The sequence below is a fragment of the Crotalus tigris genome, unplaced genomic scaffold (assembly GCF_016545835.1).
Source record: "Crotalus tigris isolate CLP2741 ecotype Arizona unplaced genomic scaffold, ASM1654583v1 scf7180000017987.690289119674:8195010, whole genome shotgun sequence".
In the NCBI taxonomy this organism is placed as follows: Eukaryota; Metazoa; Chordata; class Lepidosauria; order Squamata; family Viperidae; genus Crotalus; species Crotalus tigris.
In genome coordinates this window covers 7,489,686-7,511,051 of record NW_024096758.1, presented here as the reverse complement: position 1 = coordinate 7,511,051, position 21,366 = coordinate 7,489,686, and the positions used below count along the sequence as shown (strand labels likewise).

General features: G+C 40.2%; 1 protein-coding gene across 9 annotated transcripts in view; it reads right to left on the bottom strand.

Annotated features, from left to right (window-relative positions):
- Positions 1-21,366, bottom strand: part of TSPOAP1 (TSPO associated protein 1) — an 85,373-nt gene that overhangs the window by 51,226 nt on the left and 12,781 nt on the right. For 6 of the 9 annotated variants that reach the window (XM_039346282.1, XM_039346289.1, XM_039346283.1 and 3 more), the window contains exons 2-11: positions 19,901-20,008; positions 16,994-17,122; positions 15,412-15,588; positions 12,462-12,734; positions 6,857-6,949; positions 4,607-4,690; positions 3,917-4,006; positions 3,371-3,493; positions 2,098-2,202; positions 141-191 (exon numbers count right to left, since the gene is read on the bottom strand). In XM_039346282.1, coding sequence (XP_039202216.1) covers positions 141-191; positions 2,098-2,202; positions 3,371-3,493; positions 3,917-4,006; positions 4,607-4,690; positions 6,857-6,949; positions 12,462-12,734; positions 15,412-15,588; positions 16,994-17,122; positions 19,901-20,008 — 1,233 coding nt within the window. Of the gene's footprint in view, positions 1-140; positions 192-2,097; positions 2,203-3,370; positions 3,494-3,916; positions 4,007-4,606; positions 4,691-6,856; positions 6,950-12,461; positions 12,735-15,346; positions 15,589-16,993; positions 17,123-19,900; positions 20,009-21,366 lie in introns of those variants that run through there. The other 3 variants (XM_039346286.1, XM_039346287.1, XM_039346288.1) reach the window with 3 other exon arrangements.

Genomic DNA, 21,366 nt, shown 5'->3' with positions numbered 1-21,366 from the left:
CAAATAGAGCTGGCAGTGTTTCAGTTTGATGTGAAATTTTCTTGTTTATTTTAAATAAACTAAATTATACCTTACTGTATCTTAAATGGGTTTTTTTCTTGGTTTTTATCTCCCCTTCTTTTATTTTCTCCTCTCCTTACCTCTAAAAGCTGCACTGCTCCCTCGTGTTCTTTCCTAGCTTCAGCCTGAGCCTAAATCCAAGAGAAAAGAAAAGTTAAGGGGACTGACTATCCCAGGAATATTTATCTTCACTAACATAGAAATGGGTGATATGCTTGTAGACTTGATTGAATTTACAAATTCTGCCTAGCCATAATGTATTAGCATTTGGTGTACTGATTAGGTTTATCTTAATCCATGATTTATAACATGTGAATATACATAATCATGTAAACCATAATCAAGCTATATTGTAATGGGTAAATTTGGTCTATTCTTTTAAAAAATGCTTTGTATGACCAACAAGATCTTGGTATTCTGTATATGTGGAATTTAATCCAGTGAGACACTACTTAGGTTGATAAATGATACAAGATGAGAGGAAGTAGAGGTATTTGCCACCATTGAACCCCAGTCATGGAACAGCCCCCCCCCAGTTGATATTGAATTGGCCTCCACATTATGGCTCATCTGGATTCTATTAAAGATAGATATTTCAGAAGGCTTATAGCAATTGAGATGATGCCAATGAATGGAAGACGGTTTTGTATTCTTTGATGCACTTATTAGAATTTTACTTTTTCTCACTACAGATATTTTATTATACAATTGTATGTCATTTGCAGACTGTTTAATAGAACAAAAGAGTTGGAAGGGACCTTGGAGGTCTTCTAGTCCAACCCCCTGCTCAGGCAGGGAATCCTATACTATTTCGGACAAATGATTATCCAATCTCTTTTTTTAAAACCTTCAGTGTTGGAATACCTAAAACTTCTGGAGGCAAGTCATTCCACTGATTAATTGCTCTAATTGTCAGGAAATTTCTCCTTAGTTCCAGGTTGCTTCTCTCCTTGATTATGTTCCATTAATTGCTTCTTGTCTTGCCTTCAGGTACTTTGGAGAATAGATTGGCTTCTTCTTCTTTGTGACAGCCCCTCAAATATTGGAACACTGCTATCATGTCACCCCTAGTCATTCTTTTCATTAAACTAAGAATAGAATAGAATAGAATAGAATAGAATAGAATAGAATAGAATAGAATAGAATAGAATAGAATAGAATAGAATAGAGCTGGAAGGGACCTTGGAGGTCTTCTAGTTCAGCCCCCTACTCAAGCAGGAGAACCTCTTATACCATTTCAGACAAGTGACTGTCTAGTCTCTTCTTAAAAACCTCCAGTGATGGAGCGCCCACGATTTCTGAAGGCAAGCTGTTCCACTGGTTAATTGTCCTCACTGTTAGGAAGTTTCTCCTTAATTCCAGATTGCTTCTCTCTTTGATCAGTTTTCAACCATTGTTTCTTGTCCTGCCCTCTGGTGCTTTGGAGAATAATTTGACACCTCAAATACTGGAATGTGGCAGCCTCTCAAATACTGGAATACTGCAATTATGTCACCCCTATTTCTTCTTTTCTTCAGATTAGCCAAACCCAAATCCTGCAGCTGTTCTTCATATGTTTTAGTCTCCAGACCTTTGATCATTTTAGTTGCTCTTCTCCCAACATTTTCCAAAGTCTCAACATCTTTTTTGTAGTATGTTGACCAAAATTGGTTGACCATCCTGCTAATTGAGGTGGGGACAGATTAAGTAAATGAATGAACCAATAAATAAAATGTGTTAAGTATCAATAGGGTAGAATCAAATTGTTTGTTGGTAAAACATAAGTAACTTCACCTTGCCCAATGATAGGGAGGTATTTCCCCATCTTTCGGCAGATTGCATCTGCTCACATTAATGCATCACCAGGCATTACTATGGGCTGAATGACCCATCAGGTTACAAACCCCACCATTAGAATTTTTCCTTAACCTCTGAAACAAGTCAGTTCTTGCCAATGGGGTCTGTTTACACATTCACATGTGAGCCTTCGGTTGATGGAAGAATCAGGCTTGTGTGAATAAACCTGGAAGAAAGAAGCCTCCTGTTGACAGAAGTCACCTGCTGCAGCTGTCGGACTTCATCTTTTTTCTTCTGCAAGGCCTGCAAGGCCTTCTCGTGCTGATGTTCCAGCTGCTGCCTTCGTTCTGCAACATCTCTCATGTGCTGGAAAGTAAGAAGATCACGAAGATTCCATTGGGGCAGGTAATACATTTTAACAAGTAAATAGATTCTAAACATAAGAAAGTCAAGTGATTCTCACCCAGACCCTTCTTTCATTCTGAGCTATGCAAATCAGGACATTCATAGAACCTAGTTGATGATAACTTCTGATCAATAATATCATGTTAATTTATTTATTTATTTATTTATTTATGAGACTTATATACCACTTTAAGTGCAAGCACTCTCTAAGCGGTGTACACCAGTAAGCAATGTATATATATATATTTACATTGCCCCCAACAATCTGGGTCCTCATTTTACCTACCCCGGAAGGATGTAAGGCTGAGTCAACCTTGAGCCGGTGAGATTTGAACCGCTGACCTGCTGAACACAGTCAGCTAAAGTGGCCTGCAGTACTGCACTCTGACTGCTGCGCCACCTCGGCTCTTTCAAATATCTTTAATAATGATATTTGCTTCAATGCTTTAATGGATAGACTATGTCTAAAAGATGTTTTGGAAGAAATGGCAGAAGAGGGTCAAAATTGTCGTTTAATTTGATTAAATGTGTATTTAAATGTAAATGACAGCATCATTTTCTCCTTGTCATGCTAGTAGTTACCCCGAAGTTTTGGAACTGCAGATAGTTCTGGACCATTTGTGGTTTTTCTCTCTTTTAGATCTGTTGTCAAGGAATAATATGATTTCATATGTAGAGTCCCCAGGAGGTAAGCATAAATTAAGAGCATCTTTACCTTTACCATAACTGGAGAATTATTTCCGACTTGTAGCTCACTGTCTTAATTATTGAATTTCATTAGCAGTTTACAGCAAATAGTGCTAATTAGCATCTGAGGGCTGTGCTGAGCCTATGCCATAAAATGGACAGTCTGTCAAGCATTCCTAAGATTTTCCTTAGTTATTTTATCAATTGTCTCAGGTTGATGCCAGTTCATGATTCCAAGCTCTTGATTCATCATAGGAGTATGAATAACACAAATAAAGAAGTGACATTTGCATTTATCCACATCCTCAAAATCAGCTTTTAATCAGAAAGCCTGGAGTCCATTTCAATCTTATTCCAAATTTGCCATTTCTGCTTGTCAATTTTCCAAAACAAAGGATATCAGTAGAAGGTAGCTGCTCTGGGACAGCCCTTTGCTACAAACCTTAAGTGCCTGCCCGAGACTCTCCAGCCTGTCCTGGAGTTCCTGGGTTTTCTGAAGAGCCAAATCCCGTTCCTCAGTCACTACAGAAACCTGCAGCCTTAAGTCAGCATTTTCAGACTCAACCTGCGATAGGAGAAACCATTGGTTAGCCCTCAGAGGAAGGAGGAGGAAGGGGGGAGGAGGAGGAGGAGGAGGAGGAGGAGGAAGGGGAAGGAGGAAGGGGGAGGAGGAGGAGTAGTTCTGACACAAGGAGCATTACAATCCTTTCTGCTTTAGTCTGGTTAATCTATTGCGTACAAAATGAATTTGATGGAACTGTAAGCAAGATCATACATACAAATGGTATTGGATCTTTCTACAGAAATGTATGCATTGGTGTACTGATATCTGATTCCACATCCAACGCATCAGAAAGATGAACTTGTTTTACACTGAAATAATATTTATCTCTAAGGAAGACCTTGAGGACACCAAAGCCATAATCTATAGTCACCAACTTACTCTACTTTAGATGGGGGGGGACATAAGAGAATATCTCATGATTACCTTCTCTGTCCACTCAACTTGCCCCTGTAACACGGCGTTCTCCTCAGAGAGTCGGGCATTATCACTCCGCACTTCCTGCAGTTCGATCTCCTGTGTGGGGAAAAGACAAGCACGGATTTTCTCCCCACTATGACAGATGAGTTCAGAAAGGATTCTTTAAAAAAGTGCAACCTGGTATAAATATGCAGTTCTCAGTCAAAGAAAATGCAGTTTCAGAATAATATTTGTGCATATTATATATAAAAATACGATAACGTGGTTTAAAAAGGGCATTTTGCAAAAAAAAATGGAAAAGATTGTTGAAATAATCAATAGCTGTCCTTCCTACCAGAAATACTTCATGCTGCTACCTAGCAAAGGCTGTTGGAAAGAAGAAGGATGCCATTTGAGAATGCACTTTTACCATCTTGAGTCTCTAGATTTCCCCTCCATACCCAGTAGACACTGTACTTAATGTGTAACTTTGGGGGAAAAAATTGCTAGCCTTTGTATCAATTATTGCTGCTCTTTGTAATCCCTTGTTCTTGCTGTATTACTGCATCGGTGATTTGCTATTATTAGCTAATTATTGCTATTGAACCTTCCATTCCTAGGTAATTTGTAGCATCCTTCTTCTGTCTGTTGAGTGTAGGAGTCTGCAGGGAAGCAAGCAGCACAGTGCCAACAATGGGGGTGTGTGGACTCACTTACAAGCTCTGCACATCTCTTGTGCTTCTTTTTTACTTCATGCTCCAGAAGTTCACATTGCTTCCTCTTCTTTGTGAGCTCAGACTCCTATCAGAAGAGGAAAGGAGACAGTCAAACTGAAAAGCAAATGACCAAACAACCCTTCCCTCTTTCAAAGGAGACGGCCTAAATATCAGGGATGCTGAAGCCTCAACTGGCCTAGATTTAGCAGCTGGACACTCTCGGGTCTTCTTTTCCAGAGAACTATATCGTAAAAGCATACAAGTAGTCCTCGACTTATGACCACAATTAAGCCCAAAACCTCTGCTGCTAAGTGAGGAATGTGATAAGTGAATTTTGCCCCATTTTACGACCTTTCCTGCCACGTGTGTTAAGTGGATCACTGCAGTTGTTAAGTTACTAACACTGTTGTTAAGTGAATCTGGCTTCCCCATTGACTTTGCTTGTCAAAAAAAATTTGTAAAAGGTGATCACATGACCCCGGGAGACTGCAACCGTCATAAATATGAGTCAGTTGCCAGGTATCTGAATTTTGACCACGGGGATGCTACGATGGTCGTAAGTGTGAAAAACAGTCATAAGTCACTTTTTTTCAATGCCATTGTAATTTTGAATGGTCACTAAATGAGCTGTTGTAAGTTGAGGACTACCTGTATTTTGCCACTAAACCAGGGGTCTGCAACTTTGACAATTTTAAGACTTGTGGATATAGCTGGCTGAGGAATACTGGGAGCTGAAGTCTACAAGTCTTAAAGTTGTCAAGGTTGCAGACCCGTGCACTAGACCAGGGGTAGGCTAAAACATATAAGGAATGGTTGCTGGAATTGGGTATATCTAGTTTAATGAAGAGAAGGACGAGGGGGGACATGATAGCAGTATTCCAATATCTCAGGGGCTGCCACAAAGAAGAGGGAATTAAGCTATTCTCCAAAGCACCTGAAGGCAAGACAAGAAGCAACGGATGGAAACTAACCAAAGAGAGAAGCAACCTAGAACTAAGGAGAAACTTCCTGACAGTTAGAACAATTAACCAGTGGAACAACCTGCCTCCAGAAGTTGTGAATGCTCCAACACTGGAAGTTTTTAAGAAGAGACTGGACAGCCATCTGTCTGAAATGGTATAGGGTTTCCTGCCTGAGCAGGGAGTTGGACTAGATGACTCTTCCAACTTTATTATTATTATTATTATTATTATTATTATTATTATTATTATTATTATTATTATTACTACTACTACTACTACTACTACTACTACTACTACTACTAGTACTACACCGGAACAGCATTATTAGAAAATACCACCCTTCCATCTTTTGTGGAGACCATTGAAAGAAAGAAGATGCTTAAAGAAGCATTTCTCCAAGACGGTTCTCAGCCTCACTGGCAACACAGAGCATGGACTTTTTTCTTAGTGGCATCCTTTCTCCCAGGACCCCCTTCCACAAGAGAACTTTGGTGTTTTAAATTTTAGTAAAATGTGTGTGTAATTCACTTAGCAACTATGGTAAGAAAGGTCTTAAAATGGGGCAAAACTCACTTAACAGCTGTCTTACTTAGCAACAGAAATTTGGGGCTCAATTGTAGTCGTAGGTTGAGGTACAGGTAGTCCTCGACCTATGACCACAATTGAGCCCAAAATTCTTCTGCTGAGACATTTGTTAAGTGAATTTTGCCCCATTTTAGGACCTTCCTTGGCACCTTTGTTGCGTGAATCACTGCAGTTGTTAAATTAGTAACACAGTTGTTAAGTGAATCTGACTTCCCCATTGACTTTGCCTGTCAGAAGGTTGCAAAGGATGATCATGTGACCCCGGGACCCTGCAACAGTCATAAATATGAGTCAGTTGCCAAGCACCTGAATTTTGATCACGTGACCGTGGGATGCTGCAATGGTCATAAGTATGAAAAATGGTCATAAGTTACTTTTTTCAGTGACATTGTAACTTCAGAGGGTCACTAAATGAACTGTTCTAAGTCGAGGACTATCTGTAGTTACTTTTGAGGATAATGTTTCCACAAGGTAAAGTTCAAGACTCCCCTGACGTGTGAACAGATGATAAAGTAATTTTTGCCATTGTGTTTTGGAAATGTTATTCAGCGCCCCAGTCTAGTCAATAGTTCTAGGATTTCTGTTAGTGCCCTATCCAAGAACTAACTAGAGCACCCTCCTTAGCCTTTTAAGATTTGCTAAGCTGTACTAGATGTTGTCATATGCTGTGCTAAAGATTGTTTTTTTAAAAAAAAAAAACTCACCAAATGCTTCACTTGCTCTTTGACCTCAGGGGCAGAAAACAAAGTTTCTTCTCTATCTTGCACTCTTGCAAAAGGAAACACTCCTGTCTCTGACTGCAAAACAGACAAATTTCAGGCAAAATTAAAAAGCAAATTATCTGTTTATTTTGTCATCCTTTACTGGTAGGAGTTAGCAAGTTGACTAAATTTATTTATGAAATTTTTACTCTGCCCATCTCATCTAAGTGACTCTGGGTGGTTTACAACATCCAGTCTTAAGGCCAACCTTCTCTCCTGCAAATCTTTTTGCTCTGTGAACTGCTCTGGGTGTAGAATGTCACCTCTGAGGTTAGGTAGGAATGTGAACTTCCATATGACTGGATTTAAACCAGGCTAAAATAAGATTTGCTGGCTTTGTTATTCAGCACACCATGAAAACCAGGCTGTTTATCTGTGCAAATTATGTGGACCAGACTATCACATTAAACCATCATATGATTTGTTTAGGCATGGCATCCAGAACACAGCACTGCTGTCAGGCCAAAACCAAGAATCACAAAGTAGTGATTCTTCCCAGCTGAGTTCTTTATTGTTTTCACATCTATAGACAAAAATCTTGTCAGACTGTGGACGCTACTATCTTCATCTACAATATACTCTGTAAACTACCAAGGAAATGCTTTCTTCACCTTTTTTCTCTTACATATAACATTCAGACTGAGATCTCTTACTTCTTTGGAATGTATCCCATCCCTCCTGGGTGTCCACCTTCCATCACAACTGCTTATGGTATGCTGGGATGAGTGAATTCACCTTGTAAATGGCATCTAATAAAGAGCTCCTTATATTTTTACACACAAGAGAGAGTTAGTAATCAGTAAGTCCAGATTCAAATTTCATGTCTGTTAGGTGTGAAGAATCAGGACCAGATGTTAGGTTCCAGTTAAGCTGATTTATTATTCATGTCTATATACAAGAATCTAGTCAACTGTCAGAACTAATTGGGTGCTAGATAAGAGTTAACGGAATTCAAAAGGAATGGAACTTAGACATAATGTCTCTAGGCTGATTCCTCTCTTAACTCCACCCCCAGACAATACCACACCTTCTCCTCATATAAAAAATAAATGTATATTAAAAATTATATAAAAATATATGATCATCTCAGTCCTTTGATATCATATAGCACCATTCTAATTATTTATTTTATTTATTTGTTTAAGAAAATGTATATGGTTGCCCACTCACTCTCTGTGACTCTAGGTGGTTTATAAAAATAAAAACCCAATATACAACAATAACCTTCCACCCCCCCACCCCCACCCGGCAATAACAATCAATCAGATAAGTCTCTTTATGGACTCCATCCCACTTGGGATTCTGCAGGTCCATTGGCAAAATCAGGTCTTTGAGGCCTTGTGAAAGAGTGTCAAAGTGGAAGGCAATCTACTCTCCAAGGGGATAATTTTCCAAAGGGAGAAAACCACCATGGAAAGGCCATTCTTCTGGGTCCTGCCAGATGTACTTCCTTAGGAGAGGGGACCTGCAACATTCCCTGCCTCTATGCCCTGGTGAGTCAGATAAATGTGACTGGGAAAAGATGGTCCTTCAAATAACCTGGTCTTGTGGCTATGCATATATTTCTTATTTATTTGTTTGTTTGTTTGTTTGTATATTTATTTATCAATCATATTTCTAAATTGCCCATCTCTTTCAAAGAAGCATTCTGGGCAGATATATAGAAGCTGGGCGACCTTGAGTTCTACTCCCACCTTAGGCACAAAGACAGCTGGGTGAGCTTGGGCCAGTCACTTTCTCTCAGCCTTAAAAAGGAAGCAATGGCAAGCTGCTTTTGAAAAACTGCAGGGACTTGTCCATCAGTCTCCCAGAAGAGGACACAACTGAATGGAAGTGTGTGCACATCCACACCCACACATTTATTTTTCAGAATTGGGAGATATATATAATTCCAATTCTGAAAAATCAAAAATTGATAAAAATATATTGACAATCTAAGCTCCCTCTATATTAATTATTACTTTTTATTAAAACCAGATAAAAGCTAAAGTACTACTATAGGTGTCTCAAGAGCTTGATTTCAATCAACACTCAAGCCACTAATATCAGAAAATACTGATAGTAACCCAGAATATCACTTCTCAGCTTCAATCTGTGAATCATGAGTAATGAGCAAGAAGATTCAGAGATTTTAAGACTCTTTTTCCTATCCTAGTACCTTTTAAGGAGTGGGATTCATCTCCTATCATCCCCAGCCAGGAAAATCAAAGCTAGTGCTAACTGGGGATTATAGGAGATGTAGTCTAACATAGCTGGCTGTTCTAAGTATACATTAATGTTAGTGACTGTAATCCTTACTAATCTGGCAGTACCTGAAGAATTGTGGGAGGAAAATTTGTCCAATATTATATGTTTTCTGTACATTAAAATCTGACTCTGTAATCCAGGAAACTGTCTCATCCTGAGTTGAAACAGTTAAGGTTTCCTGGAACTGAGACATTTTGAGTCGTTCTGCAAGTTGGATGGGCTCTAAATTTGATGTTTTTTTAAAAAAAAATAAACGAGCAAATTATAGAAGCTCCTGAATAGATGGAAGGCTTATGTTCTGATCAGGAGGTGGCTCTTTCCACTGTAACACTGAATGAGCAAATGGAAACTGTCATGTGTGAAACAAGATATGGGCCAGTATTTCTACTTTGGATTGAAATGGTTCTTCAAAATCCACCTTTCACTGTCCATAAATGCAGGATGGTTTCACTGGAGCTTTCAGGAACTGCCCTAGGAAAAGTAATCTGCCTACAAGGTGAAATAGATTGGCCATTTCTCTGCTCTAGAAAAAAAATTACTAAAAAAAAATAAATCAGGCTCTGTTAGGGAACTGATAGAGGAAGAAGCCAAAGCCCTTACTAACAAGCTTCTCAGATGTAGAGTTTTATTCTACCATCTTTACATTATTTGGAGATAATGTTCCTAAAATATACTCTCTCCAACCTCCAAATTCCTAAGATGATTTGCACTTTTAAAGAACAAGAATTGTATACATATTCAAGAATACTTAGTAATGCACTCAATAGGGCATTAAAATCTACCCCTCTTGGCAAAATTTATGGAACTCTGATATGGAGCCTCTCTCCTCAAAGCAGGCAACACAACATTAGGTTTCTCACCAATGCAACGTCAGGAAAGCTGGTTCAACCTCCCGATCCTCTTTTCAGTCAAACTTGCCTCCACCTAGATCCTTTGCCACCCCAAAGGCGACGCGGCCTGTACAAAAGCAAGCGCTTTTCAGCCGGCCCGCAGTGCCTTCCGCTTCAGCACCAGGGACAGTTCCGAGCTGGCACAGTTCCAGCCCGGTGGATTGTCCGGTGGGCTGAACCACTGTGCCGTCCGGAAGAGGGAGGAATATCCGCAGCTCGACACGGGGCAGGGAAAAGTTCCAAGCTGCGGCCCGAGGAAGGACCCCTTGAGTGAATAGTGGGAACTCCCAGACTTGACCATCCAAACTTCCAGGATCTGAACTAGGATCCGGAAGAGGTGCAAACACGGTGCAGTTCAAAATCTCTCCCGTTCTCCATACAGTCAACATCTTCAAGGAAGGTTCAAGTGTGATAAAAGTATGTTTGTATTTTTATTTATTTATTTATTTATTTTGCATGTAAGAAACAGAATAGGAAGAAAGATGAGAACAGTGACTTGCCATGATATACCTAAGTATTTATAGCTGGGATGAGATTAAGTCGGGAATTCCTGATCTGTGCAGCTGTCAATCAGAGTATTATACCTATTGGCACTATAATTTAATGGGTCAATAGGGCAGGGGAAAGAGGCAACAATATGGTCTAGTGATGAGAGAAATGCAGCAGCACATGAGAAACAGGCTCAATGCGCTGAGCCTGTTATTGGAATCAAAAAGCTTATCTCCCAACAATCCTGGCCACATGCTAAAATAAAAACTCTCCGAGTTCAGCTCAACTTTGGTGAGATTCACATCTGTGTAGTTCCCTTGGCAACAGTGCATGATTTGCCACACTTCTTCTGGGACATTTTCCCCACTTCCTAGTACACCCCACAGCCTTAGCCTTTGATCTTTCAAGCACTACCAGGTCTGATCAAGATATAAATCTCATTTGTGATCTTGTGCCACTTCCCTTTCCTTGAAGTTCTTCAATTGCAAATGATGTTGGGGGTTGCACTGTATGCTTTCCATAGAAATTCAAGCACTCTTTGTAGTGCTATAAAGTCTGTTAAAAACACGGGTCAAAATCAGAAGAAATGCTCTGCAGTTTTTGTTCATTTCAGCCTTTTTAGTCCATTTCATCTTCCCACATTATCTGAACAGAGAGCTTATGTAGACATGAAGTAGCACCATTTGCTCAGGAAGCCTACAAAAGATGTATTAGTAAACAAATGCTATCTAATACACCCAGGAAGAGCTCAGCTGTCTTCTTGTCCAAATAGCCCAACTCCACCTAGGCCCGGAGCTGCGCTACTGGCTTCTCTTCCTCCTCCTTCAGCAGCATTCTGAGAACCTGTTTTTAAGTTGTTCCATCTGGACAAAGAATAGAGGAACAACAGAGATGTGGGGCTATTCACAGCAGCATCTGCTGGGGCTGGAGGGTAGGAAAGGAAGATCAGGATCAGCAATGATGGATGGGGCATGCATGTGATATTGACACATGTACAAAAGAAATGAGGCTTGTGTTGCGACCCTTCAACTGCCCTCTTGATGCTGGGGGCTCTTCACCCCTGTTAGCAACTGCAAAGAACCTTTGGCTCTCCAAAGGTTATCTATCTGGTGGACATTCCATCATGTTATCCAATCTCTTTTCATTCCAAGTAGGCATGATAACAGTTGTTCGTTTTAAGAACTTGTACCTGTGCTTGATCTCTCCCCTCTCCCTTTGTTGGTCTGTGTTCACTCAGCATATTTAACCTCATCAGATAAAAGCCTAGCAGCTACATCTATACAACAAACCAAATTTAGTGCTATTACTGAGTATTGTTTAATGATCCAAAGCATTGTGTGAACCCAGCTCACTAGATTTGCTAATGAGGAAAAGCATTGTGAGCACCCAGAAAAATGGAATAATTCTGTAGCTGGTTAGGCATGTTCTGTGGATATAGAATGTATATGTGATATTTTTGGGATACTAATATACGTAAACCACACTGGTGGTCTTTTTAGTTGAACAGTAGGATAAAATGTTTTAAATAAATGAACAAATAAATATAATGTTTATGGCGATGCTTTTAAGCCTCACTTGATTCTTTTTCTTTGCTTTCAACCTGAATGAATCAAGCAGCAGATAAAAAAAAACACCAGGAAATGCAGAGCATTACATAAGGGAATGACATGTTTAATTGTCATTTAAAAGAGCTGCAGTTCTTTTCTCAAATATACCCCACTTCCAGAAGTGTCTTCACTATCTCAGAATTGCAGTGGACCAATGGAATAGTAAAACAGCAAACCTTGTATCTCATGTTAGATGGACTCAGGAATCTGGTATTCTAAGAATGGTGGATTTTGTTCTAGATTGTGCAGCATGTGGATAATTAGAAGGTAGACAAGATGCATATTTATAAACTGGAAGGAGTTCAAAAAATTTACCTGGTTGGTCTCCTCCACTGCTATGCACAGCTCTTCCCATGGCTGTGATACCCTTGTAAGAGAAAAACCATTTGAACAGGTAGTTCTGGCTGACGTGTTGAGCCCCAAGTTCATTGCAAAGGCTAAAGAAATGTCTCCTGATCCTTGACCACCAGGCTCCAGGGCTGCCTTAAAATTCTTCACAGCAATCTGTCTCTGTAACCGCAGCACTTCCTTCTGAGATTCTTGGAGTAAATGCTGGAAATCTAGAAGAGGCAGACATGGAGGACCTTCCTAGAAAAACAGAAATTATCACTTACCAGATTAAATAAATCCTGAGTGACTTATTAACCAGAGAAAACTGCTTATATTTGCATATGAGAAATACATTACACAGCAAATGACCAACTACTGTTTGTTTCCTCTTAGATAGTAAATGTCTATGCCATTGTGTCTTCAAGCAACATCTTGGAAGAGCGATTCATCTTCCTTCCACATAGAAGATAGAATCCCTCTTCTCAGATAACACTTGTTGGCTGCACTTGAACAAAAGCTTTTAAAAAGAAAATACCTATGTTGATAAACCTCTGTTATCAACCAAAAATGCTTTTTTAATGACAAAACTAATCCAGATTTCACCAAGCTGTTGCTTTTCAGAATTGTGAGACTTTGACTCCTTTTAACTGTGCTGGCTGGAGATTATGAGAGGTGAAGCCCAATAACTCTGAAGAGCAGCAATGTGAAATCTGAGTTACTTAACTGATTAATACAGCATCCATAATAATATTAATAGTGAAAAAAGACGTATTTCAGATTTCAGGCACATTTCATAACATTCTAATAGTCTGAAAAGAAAAATTAGCAGACATGAAAACCTGCAGCATACAGTTAAACTGTCTCATTCAAACCAACCAGTGACCTGGGCCTCACTCTATCTCTTTGATCTTCCTACCTCTTAGGTCCCTACATCCTCACCTTCAGTTTCAAACATCTGTCCTTGGCAACTTTAAAACAGGTGGACTTCAACTCCTAGAATTCCCCTTGCCAGCCTGTTGAAGTCCACCTGTCTTAAAGTTGCCAAGATTGAGAAATACTGGTCCAGATCATGAAGTCCTACTCCCTTTAATTCTTGATAAGATTTTCCCCACCTTTTACATTTTAACAGCATCTTCTTTCAGTCATTCTTACAAACCTTGTTTCCCAATCTTTTGTTTGGCTTATGGACACTTATTCATAATTATCCATACTGGCACTTAATTGTTCCTCCTACTTAGCTCCTCCTCCACAACTGCACTGCCTATTGGCAGTGAATATTTTTCTTTATCCTAAAATACGTTTTTCCCAAACTAAAAGTTCACTTTCCTCAGGGAATGATGTAGCAGTATTCCGTATCTGGAAAAAAAAAATCTCCCTTAAAAGTTGGAATATTAAATCATGCCAGACAAATCTTATTGCATTCTTTGTCCAGGTGACAAAAGTGGTGGACCAGAGGAATGCTGTGGATATAATTTACTTGGACTTCAGTAAGGCATTTGATGAAGTAGATCACAACCTACTACTTGATAAGATAGAAAAATGTGGGTTAGACAGCATCACCACCAGGTGGATTCATCACTGGCTGACCAGCCGTACTCAGCATGTGGTCCTCAAAGGAACTGCATCTACATGGAGGGAAGTGTGTAGTGGGGTGTCCCAGGGCTCTGTTCTGGGCCCAGGGCTCTTCAACACCTTCATCAATGGTTTGGATGAGGGGATAGATGGGGAACTCATCAAATTTGCAGACGACACCAAGCTGGCAGGAATAGCCAACACTCCAGAAGATAGGCTTAAGTTACAGGAGGATCTTGGACAGACTTGAACATTGGGTGCTATCTAACAAAATGAAATTCAATGGTGAAAAAAGTAAGGTTCTACATTTAGGCAAGAAAACCCAAATGTACATGTATAGTATAGGTGGTACCTTGCTCAATAGTAGAAACTGTGAGAGGGATCTTGGAGTCCTAGTGGACAATCACTTAGATATGAGCCAGCAATGTGCTGCAGCTGCCAAAAAAGCCAACACAGTGCTGGGCTGCATTAACAGGGGGATAGAATCAAGATCACGTGAAGTGTTGATACCACTTTACAATGCCTTGGTAAGGCCACACTTGGAATACTGCATCCAGTTTTGGTCACCATGATGTAAAAAAGATGTTGAGACTCTAGAAAGAGTACAGAGAAGAGCAACAAAGATGATCAAGGGACCGGAAGCTAAAACATATAAAGAATGGTTGCTGGAATTGAGTATATCTAGTTTAATGAATAGAAGACGAAGGGTGACATGATAGCAGTGTTCCAATATCTCAGGGTCTGCCACAAAGAAGAAGGAGTCAAGCTATTCTCCAAAGCACCTGAAGGCAGGACAAGAAGCAATGCATGGAAACTAACCAAAGAGAGAAGCAACCTAGAACTAACAGAAATTTCCTGACAGTTAGAACAATTAATCAGTGGAACAACCTGCCTCCAGAACTTGTGAATGCTCCAACACTGGAAGTTCTTAAGAAGAGACTGGACAGCCATTTGTCTGAAATGGTATAGGGTTTCCTGCCTGAGCAGGGGGTTAGACTAGATGACCTCCAAGATCCCATCCAACTTTTATTATTATTATTATTACTATTATTGTTGTTATTGTTATTATTATTATTTCTTTGATATCAGAGAGATACTCAGCCAGTGCCCTGACTGAAGATGGTTTTCTGGTCACAGTAACAAAAACCATGGGGCTTTTCTGAGCATGATGATAAAGAAGAAAAGCTCCATTTGCTACTTTTCTGTACTGACACACTTGGAAGTGTAAGAGCAGAGACAGAAAAATGTGACAATCCTGGTCCAGATGGGCCTGGATCCAAATCCTAGTGCTCACTCACAATGGATGGAGGTTTACCACATCTGGACAACATCAGCCTGAGTGTATTCAGTGGTAAACATTCACCTTTCCACCCATGATTTTAGCTTGAAGTTCTTGACATTCCCTCTGCAGAGCATTGATCTGTTTGTCTTTCATCAGGAGTGCATTGGCTTGTTCTTGGAGATCTGTAGCCCGTTGGCGTGCCAGTGCTCTTTTGCACAATCCTGCACAGGAGCTCTTCACATTTATTGGTGCATTCACCTACAACAAGAAAAGACTGACAGTTGTCTAACAGGCCAATCTTTGGGACAAATAAATAAATGACTAAGAAGATAAACTGATTTAGGAGTCAAAGAGTCAGACCATTACTCTGTCTGGCTTCATTCTATCTAACTTGATTAGAAACCTATTTCTAAGATAAGGGCACACAAAGTAAGGCCCACCAGATGTCAATGGACTGCAATTCCCATCATGCCATCATGCTAACTAAGGTTGATGGGAGTTACAGTTTATTTCTTCTCTAAGGTTTCTAGTTGGGATTTTCCTAACCACCTTTGGCCACACCAGGGATTAAACTGGAATTTTCTTGCAAAGCAGGAATTGTATTCTTCCATACAAAAATGACAATACATTTGGGGAATGACCATATGGGGGTATATGTAGGTGAAAGGTGAAAGAGGATGAAAGACTGAGAACTCTAAATCAATTAGTAATTATAATGGTTGAACAAGAGATCAGAATTCCAGTCTCTGGTAACAGACTTTTTTTTTAATAATTTTTTATTTTTCCAAACTCTCCCCCATACATATACCGTAATACTTATCAGATATTAACATACATTCCCTCCACACTCACATACAGATACTTTTAACAAAATGAAATAAATACATACACATAACTTTGGTGTTGCTTGCCCATTTCCCCTTTCACCGCATCCACACTCCTTTACCTTCTTTCTCCCTTTCTTCTCTTCCCTACTTCCCTCTTCTTCCTCTCCTATCCTTCACCACTCTCCTCCCCTTTCCTCTTCCTCCAACCTTCCTTCTCCCCTCCTTTACTCTTTTCTCTCTCCTCTCCTTTCTTCATCCCTCTTCAGATACAATTCAGGGGTGATATCCGAGCAACTCCTCTCTCCAAATTTCCCTATCTGTATTATATACAATAAGATTAATACTTCTATTTATCTAACCTTCTCGGTATATACTTCTATAAACATTTATACAGCCTGCAGTTATTCAATACTGTGTCGCCTGGGTCTCCCTCCTTATCTGCTCCTTCTTCTTCCATCTAAATTGATGTTAACTATCTTTTAACTGTATTCTTTTTTCAGCCAATCATAAAAAGTTCCCCAAATTTCATAGTAGTCTGACTCTGTCTTATCTTTAATTGTCATTGTTAGTCTATTCATTTCTGCACATTCCAATATTTTCCCAATCACCTCTCCCTCTGGGGGGGCTTTCAGTGCTTTTCTGGTAACAGACTTAATGTAGGGCTTCATAATTCTGATAATCAAGAAAAAGCATTCATTGCTTTTGAAAAACTTTACTTTTTAATATCAAAAAGGCTGTAGTAAACTCTGACTTTTATCACCTTTGTGAAGTACCCAAGCCCAACAATATGGGCAGCGTGACTGGGCTTGTCTGCCACCCAGGGTTGGGTCACTTACCACTCTGAGGTTGGCCTCTTGCAGCTTCCTGGCTCTCTCCTCCAGACGTTTCGCAATGACTGCCAGCTCTGCGTTCTTCCTTTTCAAATGCCTCACCTTCTCCTGAGTCTCCGGGAAGCAGGTCTTACGCTGGGAAACAGAAAATAAGAGAGAAAGATCTAAACTGCTCTTTTTGATGCAGTTTTAGTTTTGGAGGGGGATCCATTTTGGGGAAATACATTCATTCAGCAAGGAGGGCATTATAACCACCATTTTCTCCCCCAACGTATGGTATGGTCCACCGATGATTGCTTAAGTTAGAACATGAGTCATAACCTGAGATGAACGCAATCTAATTGGAAAAAAAAAAACTTGGATGTTGCATTTTGAATTAAAATTTAAAATCTCCCTGCTGTTTATTAAGCTTAAAGCAACTTCAGAAATTCCACTCCAGATTTTTTTAGTTATTTATTAAATTTCTACACTGCCCATCCCACCTAGGTGACTTTGCACCATATATAACATAATAAAACAATATTAACACTTGAATAAAAGCACAGATTAAAAACAGAATTAAGCACAAAGTTAAAACCTACAAGGTAAAAGTGAAATTCAACGTTAAAAATTCAGAAGGCTAAAAGGTTGAAAAGGCAGGAGGAGTATTCTCAAGCCATCCCCAGGGTTGCATCATACTCTTAAATCCCATGCTAGGTCTTTATACATTTCCAGAAAGCCAGAAAGGTGGGGGCTTGCCTCACCTCTAAGGGTAAGGTGTTCCAAAGTGAGGGAGCAACAGCACAGAAGGCCCTCCTGCTAGATCAGTGGTTCTCAACCTGTGGGTCGGGACCCCATTTGGGGTCGAACGACCATTTCACGGGGGTCGCCAAACAAGGCTGTCCGCCACTTTTTCCCCCTTTTCTTTGGCCACGCCCCTGGCACCCGGTGATGTATTAGTGGCTGGGGGTCACCACAACATGGGGAACTGTATTATGGGGTCACAGCATTAGAAAGATTGAGAACCACTGTGCTAGATCCTGCCAGTTGAAATTCCTTGACTGATGGGATATACAGTACATCCTTCCTGCTCGACCAGTGGGATGGGTCAATGTAATTGGGATGAGGCAGTTCCTAAGGCATCTTGAGATTGATCAAAGAGCTGTGCAGGTGCTCAGTCTGGACTGAACAGATTGGCTGTTCCTATGCTTCTTGTCCTTCCCATCCAAGCAGAAGCCTTACTAACTGGCTTAAACTGGTCTACCCTTTTCTTTTTGGGATTGTTCCCTCCTCAACAGTCCCTGTACCCTGCCTTTGTTTTCTCAGATATTTATATACATCGATTTCTTCACCCCTGCCTCTACCATTTTCTCACATTATCTCCTTTGACATTCATACAGACCCTTCCCTTTTTTCTTTCCTTTCCTTTGTGAGGCTATAAATCTGGGTAGGGATTGAGAAAACAAGGTAGCATGCTTCACCCAGCCTGAGCAGAAACTGAAAGGGTTAAAACTGGGAGATACACCGATGTAAAGGTTGAATGGAGCATGAGCCTCTAGAGTGGAGGATGGTTCATTGACTTAATAGGTCATTTTGGAACAACTGCAAGATTATTAAAAATAAACAAACCAACAGCTGACCAGCAGAGAACACTACTAACAGCCTAGTTTGAAATGGGTAGCAACTAAGCACTGGAGGGAAAAGAGACATATCAGGCACTGCAACCAATCAGAGCTGGAACTACTAGACCTGAACAAAGCAATGTAGACCATCTACTCTGAAGAGCTTAAGGCATCTCAGTTCAAAAAGCAGCAGTTTTGAATTGCAATTGGGATGCACTTGCAATAGACTGAGAGTTGGATGGAGGATGATATTATGTATTCCTGCATTCCGAAAGCAGTGAGTGGCCCATAGTGGTACACAAAGGTTTGCAAAAATTCCTGGAAAACTAGCAAGCACAAAACTGCAAAAGAGCTTTCTGAGATCCTGGAGAAACTTTTCAAGTCAAACTGACAGCAGCAACCTTGTCCATTGTGATGTCCTCCAGATATGTGGGATTGCAACTGTTGCAGTAGAGACATCTGGAGGGGCACCAGGTTAGATAATTTTGCACTCGATAGAGCAGGCATATAGATGTAAAGCCCCAAGCCCTCATCTGCTCATCTTAAGTCTTAGGAGCAATTCCCAAAACCCTTCCAAAAATACTGCTTAATTGATTGTATTTAATTAATGGTAGAGCATCCTTGTTTGGTTGGCCTCATCCATTTCTTCATCCTGGCCCCATCTACATTTTGTAGCCTGGTTCCCATCATTCCAATCAGCATATTGGTCCAGCCTTCCAACTTCAACAGCCTGGCTTAAGATGAGACAGCTCCTTACAACCCAAAGTTCATTAGCCTCTTAAGGCAATACTTTCAAAATGTTTTTAAGATTCACGGAAAAACGGGAGAACAATCTGAACCAAGGGGCAGCAGCCAGCAAGGAATTCTAACTGCAATTATAAAGCTATGGAAATCTTGCCCTTTCACTCAGTGGAACTTTGGCAGGACAAAAGCTTGCTACCCTGTTTTAATTAGCAGAAGTGGAGCATGGCTTAGATATTCTATTTCAAGTGCCAAAACAGTTTGTTCAGCCCTGTGCTGAAAGCATTGGTCTGCATCATTTGGAACCCAGAGTTTCAAATACCCTTTTTTATGCCCTCAAATGTCATTGCAAAGGAACATCTTTGGAATTATACAAGCCATCTTTGATGCCCAATACAATAACTCAGGATTGTCAGCTTATAGATCTCCAGATAGTGTTGTGCTTCAATTTCAATCACCAGTGATGATAGGAGTTGAAGCCCAACAACATCTAGGTAACCAGAGACTGTTCAATCATGCTTGACTAAACAACATTTGGGTACCATGCATACAACTCTTGCATGCCTCTTACCAGAAGATTGTTTTCCTTCTTCAGGCTGGCACAACGTATCTGCAACTCCTCTAGGGCTGTCAGAAGCACTTGGTTTTGACGCAGAATACAGGGATAACTCACACCATACTGTAAAGCAGAAGGAGGAGTTAAAGGAAATACAGAAAAAGGAGGAAAAAGGGAGATTATTATTAACTCATTCTTTACTAATTACACTCCAGGAAGGTTTTCTTATTCTATTTTTCTCTAGATGTGTTAACAATAGCTCCCAACATTTAAATGCTTGAACACCAATTCATCTTGATTGGATGGAGAGGGCTATATGTACAAGTTGTGTAGAATGGAACCAAATTCTTAACAGTTATCATGAGAAAATAACAACATACACCACTGTGTCAATGTCATCCTGGTAGGTTTTCTCCTAGATATATATATCTCCCAGATATATATATATATCTGAATGTATATATATAGTATATATGTGTGTGTATACATATACATATATATATACATACAGATATGTGTGTGTATATATATATATTTGTGTGTGTTTGTGTGTGTACATATACATATACGTTTTCTGAGGTTTTCGCGGGTGTTTGTATGTAGGTCTTTGGTTATTTGGGTTTTCTCCCACGTCAAATTGGAAGTATCTTGGCGATGTTTCGACGAAGTCCCATTCGTCATCTTCAGGCTGGTGTTTTCAGCTTCGTGCTTCTAGGAGCAATGTGTGATCGTAGCTGTTTCTTTCTTTTAACTGCCAGTGGGGGTATGAACTGATTGGATGGGAGCTTAGCTATGTTCTGATTGGGTGGAGGTGTGTTCTGATTGGTTAGGGGCTTGGCTGTGCTCTGATTGGATGGGGGGTTGGCTGTGCTCTGATTGGATGGGGGAATGTTCTGTTTGGGTGAGGGCTTTGTTGTGCTTGGGTTAGTCTTAGCTGAGTTAGAAAATCAAGGAGTTTATGAAATCCCATGCACCACTTGTTCCATCACATACATCGGACAAACCAACAGAACAATAAATGCACACATTGAAGAACATAAGAACTCAGTCAAAAAAGAGGAACCAACTTCTTCCCTGGTCCGACACCTTAAAGCCACAGGACATGATATTGACTTTAAAAAGACCAGAACTATCGCCAAAATTGAACACTTTAATAACAGAATAATCAGGGAAGCCATTGAGATAGAAAAACGCCCACACAGCATGAATAAACGAGATGATACCTCCCACCTACCAGCCATTTGGAAACCCGCCCTTATTGACAAATGAGTCCCTAACACAAAGAATGACACCAGACCCACACTCAGGAAAACCACACAGGATGTCACCACCATACATCCACGCAAAAAGCAAACCCAAACCCACACCGATGATGATGCACGACCACAAACCAGAAGCCAGACCACAGCTGCATCATTAGCCACTTTAAACCCCTCCAATCCATACATGAAGCAAACTGATACCCGCCATGAAGATGAGGC